Here is an 8,584-nt window from a genome sequence, read left to right as displayed (position 1 = left end):
GGCAATGAAATGATATATGATAGGATGAATGTAAAGCTAATGTTCTCCCATGTAAACTATCACATTGTTCACAATAAAACATTAAAAAACACAACAACTTTAGCTCTCTGTACCTCAGTTTCCCCAGCTCTAAAGTGGTGATATTAACTGCTCTGCAGGGTTATAGAAAGGATCAGATGAGACAATGTATTTGACAATGTATTTATACAAACTTTTAAAAATCCAATTTACTAAACTAATGAATATAAGGCAAAAAAAAAAAAAAAAAAAAACCCTCCATCACATGCAGGGGAAATACATTATAGAAGATTGACCCAGGATCCCCTGAGTCACTGGAAAATTATCTAGCTTTATATCTCAAGTCTGATTCCTATCTGCATGCCTTCATGAATATCACGTTACCTTTTTGTGACTCAGATTCTCCATCTATAAAATGGGGATCATAATCATAATGCTATATAAGCATTATGCGAGTTAATATATGTAAAGTGCTTATATGATGATTGGCACTAAGTAAATATTCAACAAATGTTAGGTAGCATTATTCTTAGAGTCCCTGAGTGGTGCAAACAGTTAAAACACTTAGCTGCTAAGCAAAGGATTGAAGGCTTGAATCTATCCAGAGGTACTGCAGAAGAAAGACTTCCAAATCCAAACTCAGCCATTGAAACCCTATAGAGCACATTTCTACTCTGAAATGTATGGGCAACCAAGAGCCAGAATCAACTCAATGGCAACTGGTCTTGGCCATCATTCTTATTATTATCAACATTCTGCTCATTTTTTGTACTGCTAACAGCAAAGTTCATGATTCAAACCCATCAGCTGCTTCTCAGAAGTGCTATACGGGGTTACAATGAGTCAGAACCAGCTCAACAGCACACAGTAACAATAACATATAGTTGTTAGGTGTCATTGAGTCGGTTCTGACTCTTAGAGACCTTATGCACAATAGAACAAAACACTGCCCTGTCCTGTGCCATTCTCACAAGTGTTGTTATACCTGAGCCCATTGCGGCTGTGACTATTGGAGAGCTTCCCCTTAGTCACTGACCCTCCACTTTACTAAGCGTAACGGCCTTCTCCAGGGATAACATGTCCAAAGTAAGAGAGATGAAATGTGGCCATCTGGCTTCTAAAGAACATTCTGGCTGTACTTCTTCCAACACAGATGTGTTTGTTCTTCTGGCAGACCATGGTACTTTAATATTATTCTCCAATACCATAACTTAAATCCACCAATTTTTGTTGTCTTCCTTAATCAATTTCCAATTTTCACATGCATATGAGGTTACTGAAAATACCATGACTTGGGTCAGGTGCACCTTAGGTTTCAAGCTGACATCTTTGCTCTTCAACACCTTAAAGAGGTCTTGTGTAGCAGATTTGCCTAATGCAATATATTTCTTGACTGCTGCTTTCATATGTGTTGATAGTGAATCCATGCAAAATTAAGTCTTTGGCAACTTCAAATATGGATCTTGTACAATCAGTTGACTAGGTAGCTGTCTTCCAAATTTCTTGACATAGGTGAGTGAGTACCTCCAGTGCTGCATCAGTTTCTTGAAAGATTTCAATTTGTATTCCATCAATTGTCCTTTGCCAATGCCTTCTGTGCACCTTGGCCTTCTTTCCTTCAATAGCATTGGTTCTTGATCCTATGTTTTTGGTTGGTTATATACCGTGGAGTCAGTTCCAACTCATAGTGACCCTGTACAGAGGCTGTAAATCTTTACAGGAACAGAAAGCCTCAAGTTTCTCCTGTGGAATAGCTGGTAGTTTCAAACTGCTGACCTTGTGGCTCGCAGCCCGATTCGTAACCACTTTGCTACCAGAGCTCCTTTGATCCTATGTTACCTCTTGAAATAATTGAACATCGAGAATTTTTTTGATACAGTGATTCTGTGTATTCCTTCCATCTTCTTTGGTGCTTTCTGCATCATTCAGTATTTTGTCCATAGAATCCTTCAGTAGTGCAAGTCTAGGCTTGAGCTTTTGCTTCAGTTCTTTCAGCTTGAGATTTGCTGGGTATGTTTTTCCATTTAGTGTTTTAACTCCAGGTCTTTGCATATTTTATTGTAATACTTGACTTTGTCTTCTCCCACTGCCCTTTGAGTTAATTTTCCTATATGTGTTAGGTATAGGTCTTGTTTCATTCTTTTGCAAATCAATTTCCTGTTTTGCCAGCACCATTTGTTGTAGAGACTATCTCTTCCCCCATTTAATGTATTTTGGCTCTTTGTCAAAGATCAGTTGGCTGTATGTGAATGGATTTACTTAGGGGTTCTCAATTCTGTTCCATTGATCCATATGTCTTTCATTGTACAAATACCAGGTTGTTTTGATAACTATGGCCCTCTAGTACATTTTGAAGTCTGTAAGAGAGAGACCTTCCACCTTGTTCTTTTGTTTAAGAAGCGCTTTGCTTCTATCTCTACTGAATAAAATTCGTAATCATTTTTTCCATCTCTTCAAAGAATGTTGGAATCAGGATTGGGGTTGCGTTATATCTAGATTGCTTTGGATAGTATTGACATGCTTAAAATGTTAAGTCTTCCTGTCCATCTTCCACTGCCCTTTGAAAGTTTCTGTTTAGCTCTTTTACCTCTTCATTTCTTATATTTACTTCAGCGTCTCTACACCGGAGTGCAAGTGTCAGAGTCTCTTATGACATACATTTTGGTCTTTTCCTTCTCTCCTTTCTTTTTAGTGATGCTTTGATTTCTTCTTCTTTTTTTTTTTTTTTTAATTTTTATTAAATGTTTTTATTTTGGATTGAGTGAAAGTTTACAGGGCACATCATCAGCTTCACATTCAACCATTCATATAGCTTGTTTCATTACATTGATTATTATCCCCTCCATATATTATCAGTTAACAGAGTTTCTCTCTATCCTCTTTAGCTTTTTTTTTTTTGGGGGGTTGCGGGGGGAACTTGCCTCTTTGGAATTTACAGTATCGGCTTTTAGGGAAGGTTTTTACATTTGTCTGTGGCTATCCAGGGCTCGTGTATGAGATTACTAACAAGCATTACTGAATAATCAGATGAGGGACAGTTTGCTATGTCTACTAGGTGGCTAAAGTCTGATCCTAAGAGCCTATGGTTTGGACGGTCAACAACACTTGGGCCCACACGGTCTGCATCAGATTCCCCCTCCATAGCAAAGTTTTTGAAGTTGGCAAAGTCCCAGGCATTGTTCTGTTGTGCATCGGGTTACTATGAGTCAGCACCAACTCGATGGCACCTAACAACAGCAACAGCATGACAGCCTACTCTCAGAATGATAAGACAAATAAGGATGTGGCCACAGTGGCCTTGAACTCCCCCACAAAACTACTATATGTACCTTAAATTAGAAGATGTGTATAAGTATACGGTCACATGTTCACTTATTTTCATTTATCATATTCAAATGTTTTTGTTTATTTAAAAACTGGAGAAAATTTGCAGATAAAGTAAATAACTATGTTGGTTGAAATAGAAGTAAAACAGTCAAATGAAAATCTGGGAGTCAGAATTAGGGAAGTAGAACATGCAACGTCTCAACGAAAATTCAATCTTAGAATTTCTTGTTCAAGGATAATGGAGTCTCAGGAGCAAGACTTCAACTCAATGGAAAATAACTGTTAATATCAAAACATACTAGAGACACTATCAATTAAGGTAAATACATAGAAATCATAGTACAGTCCTGAATTTAATGTCCTATTCTACCACTTAGTAGTTCCGAGACTTGATTTCTTCTTATATTATATTCTTGATGTCATCCCACAGCTCTTCTGGTCTTTGGTCATTAGTGTCTAATGAATCAAATCTCTTCTTGAGATGGTATCAAATTCAGGTGGCTTACATTTTGGCTCTTGTGAACTTGTTTTAATTTTCTTTAGCATTAGCCTGAACTTACATATGAGCAATTAATGATCTGTTCCATCTGCCCCTGGCCTTGTTTTGACTGGTGATATTGAAATTTTCCATCAATTTCTTCCCCCAGATTTAGTCTATTTGATTTCTTTGTATTCCATCTGGCGAGATTCATGTGTATAGTCATCTTTTATGTTGTTTAAAAAGTGTTTTTGTAACGGACAAGTCATTGGTCTTGCAAAATTCTGTTATGTGATATCCAGCTTGATTTTTATCACCGAACCATATTTTCCAACTACTGACCCTTCCTCTTTGTTTCCAACTTTTACATTTCAAACATCAGTACTTATCAAAACATCTTAATTGCATGCTTAATCAATTTCAAGCTGAAAATGCTGTTTTATGTTGTTGCTAAGTGCCGCTGAGTTGGTTCCGACCCACAGCGACCCTGTATAGGGTTTTCCCAGGAACAGCTGGTGAGCTTGAACTGCTAACCTTGCAGTTCAAAGCAACTTTGCAGTCAAGCACATTAACCCACAGAACCACACCATTCTTTAGTTTCATCATCACTGGCTTTAGTGTTTGGTGTGTAAGTTTGAATAACAGTGGTATTAACTGGTCTGCCTTGTATGTGTATGGATATTAACCTATCACAGACAGCACTGGACTTCAAGACATCTTAAAATATTCTTTTCAGTGATGAATGTGATGTCATTCCTCTTCAATTTGTCATTCCCAGCATCAGACAGCATATAGTAGGTATTCTAAAAATGTTTACAGAGAAGACTCAAAAAAACATTAGAAAGTTAATCCATCTCCTTCTCTTCCACATGCAGATAGTGCCATCCAGAACAAATCACCTTGTTTCTACCAAGAGTAGGAAGTAGCCTGACAAGTGACACTTCCAAACCAAAACATTCACAACTACAACAATTATGCCCACATGGACCAATATATGTATCTATATACCAATATAATCAGATGGTGGATTGCAGGATCCAACAGTATCTACGCAAATAAGAAATACACAAAATTTCCCATCTGGGTAAAATGTGCTTGGCTGAGGAGGACAAGCTTACCCATATTACAGTTCCCAGTTTTTCTTCTCCTTATTGAAATACATCAAGAGATCCACAGGGTAGATTTTTATAAGCAAACATCTCTGTATGTCCCTGAGGGACCATCTGAGGCTGAGCCCAGAAGCATTTGGTCTAAAAGTGATGTCTCATCCTGAATGACAGCCAAGCTCCCCCTCCGTCCAAGTTGGGGGTGCTGACAGCAATGCACTGAGGGACGCTGAGTGATTTCGGTGTTGCAGCTCTCCTAGCAGGACTTGAGCACTCCTTAGAGGCCTCACATAAGCCACAGAGCTAGCTCAGCAATGCTGAGGAACAAAGGGGCTTGGGCTGCTGCGGTGGACGGACCTAGAATCCCCAGTAACAGCAGTTTCCAACAATAGTTTCCAAGTCAGGAGGAACAGGGTATCTGGCCTCAAGAAAGCAAGGGCAAGGAGGGCACTGTAACACCTTTACTTCCCTTTCCTAATCTTGAAGGAGAGCCTTCAGAACAAGAGCTGGCATAGAGGAAGTGGATACCAAAACAGGCTGGGTGGTCACTGATTCTCACCACTTCTTACACCTCAAGGTTCTTAAGAGTTAAGAGTGAAGGAATGAAGCGCCTCCCTTCTTTCCATTCAGCAAAGAGCCTTTCGGGATCCACTACAGGACCCTCTTGCCTTAAAAAGACTGGACTAGATTAATTTTGTCAAGGTTTAATCTAGGCTGGCGTTTTCTGAAATCCAGAAGTCACCTAGAGTCCACCTAGGACTTCATGGGTTAAAATCCTCACTATTCATCCCCAACTGTATACATCCACCTTAAACCCAGAAAGTTGACCTACCAGCAACCCGCTATGCACTGCTGGCTGCAAGGAATTCATGGCAGCCCTGCAGAGAGTGGCTCCCAAACACATCCCCTCCTTCACCCACCCACCCCACTCCCCAAGGAGAGAAGCTCCACCCTAGCCCAAGGAGCCTTCCTCCTCCAGGAGTCTTCCTCCTCCTGGCTGCTGCACAGACTCCCTGTGGAGAGTACTAGAACCCTCTCCTTGCACCACAAAGTTTTCACAGGAAATCCACAGTTTCTCAAGCAGATTGGGAATAAAACAACAACATAAAAAAAGCCGACTCACCCACCTGTCTCATCCTCAGTGAATCAAGAGAAAAGAGGAAGAGGTGGGGGTTTTATTTGAAAATGAAACAAAAATATTCTGATAACTTTCATAGCTAGCATACAGCTACCCTCATCCTCAAGCATAAGATGTCTTTAATAGTCCGATATTGGGCACAGGAAGAAACGAAGAAACTCTTACAAAGCCCCAAGGTAAGTACGTGTGTTTGGAGGATAGTGGGGAGCCCACTCTCCTTTGGTCACCAGGCATCCTAGAAGATGGAGCCTGGCTCTACATCACCTTCTAAGACAAGAAAGTGTCTAAGAGGTCAGAGGCTGCCCACTAGGGTGGGGGTGCCCTAAAGAGTAGTAAGAAACGCCCCATGAAGATATCAGTCTGGCAAGAAGAGTACAGTCCCACCTCCAGACTGACACTGAGGCATACTGTCTTGCAGAAGGAATGCTTTCTTTACAAACTTCCCTGGGTGGGCACCACCCTTCACCCAAGATTGGATAATTTTGGCAGCTGCAGTTTGATTCTCTTCACAGTCTCCCAACTTCCTTGAAATCCCTCCTCTTAAGGAAGATGCTGGCAGAAAATACTGCAGCAATGCAGAAGCTGGGGTGAGCTGGGAGGATAATCCAACTTTGTAGAGTGCATAACTCCCATCTCAACCCTGAAGACCTCTCTAGTGAGGCAAGTGAACCTTACTGAATGAGATATGTTGAGGAGGCTGAGGTTCTGGGTGGAACACAAGGGTGAAAAATGTCAACAGAAAGGGAAGCACCTCATCCCATCTTTACTTACCAGGATAGCTTGAATCCTTTCATTAGTACAGTCTCGATAATCCACTGACCACGTCTTTAGCATCCCTGTTACAGCTCCGGAGGTCCCAGGACATATTTGAAAAGATGACGAAGTCCCCAAAGAACAGAATCCCATGTAATATGACTTGAACACAGAAAGAGAGAGAGCACACAAGCCACGAGAGCTGCTGCTGCTCCTTCTTCCCTTCTTGCCAGCAAAAAGCTGAGCTCAGAGGCAAGGACAGTGTGTGCAAACCCAGCCTAGGGCTAGGGCTCCCTGCCCGAGCTGTTGCTGCCACTGCCGGGTTCTGTTGAGGATGGGTAATGCTGACAATGCTGCAAACCAAGTCCTGGAGTTGCAGTAAACAGGCATGCTGTTGGCCACCCACCCACCCACCCTCACCTCACACCGATCGGAGCCGCTTTGGAGGAAGAGCCCAAGGAGAGCCCAGGAGGAGAGCAAAAACCTACAGGAACTAGCACCTCTCTTCCTCCAGGCGGCAGGGCAGCTCCCCGCAGCTCCATTTACTCTTCTAATCAATGCTGTACCCAAGCAAAACTCCACCAACCTGCTCCGCCCATTTAAAGACACAGCACAAGTTTGATCTCAGGATGGGACAGGATGTCAAGGAGACAGTGGGTGACTAATAGGCTGCAGGAGATGGGAGAGGAGAGAAAAATATCCTGAGATGAGCACTTCTATAAGCAGCCACCAAAGGGTTAAAACGTGCTTTCTCAATCTCTCTCTTTCCCCCTTCTCCCGAAGGAGGAGGGGAGTAGAACCCCATTTTTCTCAGTAAACTTTCAGATTCCAAGGTTGAGCTTGTCGGTCAGACTGCTGGGGTTGGTGAGCACTTGGGTGTCAGAATGCCGACTGCTAGAGACCACCTTAAATAGCATTTGCACTTCTCACCAGCAATGTCTGTGAGCTCCGCAGAGAGACCCCAAGCAGTTCATAGCACACAGACACACTTCTCTTCCTCAGCTGGGGCAACTGCCATGACTTCTAGGACTTGTGAAGAGATAGTGCTTTACGTGACCCATTAGGTCGGTTTAAACTACAAAGCTCAGAGGTTCAGACTCACCAGCCGCTCCTCAGAAACCCTACAAAGGGTCCGCTGTGAGTTGTAACTGACTTGATGGCACTTAACAACAACATTAACACCTTAAATTCCCTGGGGCCAAGGTTCCATTTAAGGTGGTCACAAGACCTTTTTTTAGGATTTTAGCATTATCATCATTATGGGTTCCAAAGCATTCAGACTAATATTTGCTAATGCACTGAACTAGATTTTAACCCTCAGTGTGATCCACAATTCACTAAAAAGTAGGAAGTCTAGAAAGCCTGCAACCTGGAGTCTAGAAGTTCTAGTCCCAACTTACTTTCCTAGTTGTGAAATTCATTATGTCCTCCCCTACATTTCTGACTATCTGAGTCAGTAATGCGGATGTGTGAGTTTGAACAAAGAGGAGATTAGTTATGAAATAGCAACCTTCAGCTGAACCATAATAAACCTTTACCCTGAAGCGTGCTCCTAAACCATCTACAGAGACATCCATGTATATTAATGCACATCACCTATACTAGGCACTTTAAAGTAATGTCTCTTCAGGAACTCTGGGGGCAGATCCCCTTGGTAAAACCATTCATGTTTGTAATTATTATTTGCTTCAAGAAGTAAGCTCCATGAAGACAGGGACTGTGTACCTTGTTCAGCTTTCTATCCCCACTAACTAAGGGGCAGGG

At 41.8% G+C, this 8,584-nt stretch overlaps 1 protein-coding gene across 2 annotated transcripts in view; it reads right to left on the bottom strand.

The window, feature by feature from the left end:
* The window catches only part of GRAMD1B (GRAM domain containing 1B), a 130,556-nt gene extending 123,187 nt beyond the window's left edge, over nucleotides 1-7,369 (bottom strand). For both annotated transcript variants that reach the window (XM_006833930.1, XM_006833931.1), the window contains exon 1: nucleotides 6,839-7,369. In XM_006833930.1, the coding sequence (XP_006833993.1) occupies nucleotides 6,839-6,861 (23 nt within the window). In that variant the 5' untranslated portion in view covers nucleotides 6,862-7,369. The remainder of the gene's footprint in view (nucleotides 1-6,838) is intronic.
* Nucleotides 7,370-8,584: the final 1,215 nt, after the last annotated feature.

Source organism: Chrysochloris asiatica, unplaced genomic scaffold (genome assembly GCF_000296735.1).
Source record: "Chrysochloris asiatica unplaced genomic scaffold, ChrAsi1.0 scaffold00008, whole genome shotgun sequence".
NCBI classification, from domain to species: Eukaryota; Metazoa; Chordata; class Mammalia; order Afrosoricida; family Chrysochloridae; genus Chrysochloris; species Chrysochloris asiatica.
Note: the sequence above shows the minus strand (reverse complement) of the source record. Positions and strands in the feature narration are given on the sequence as shown.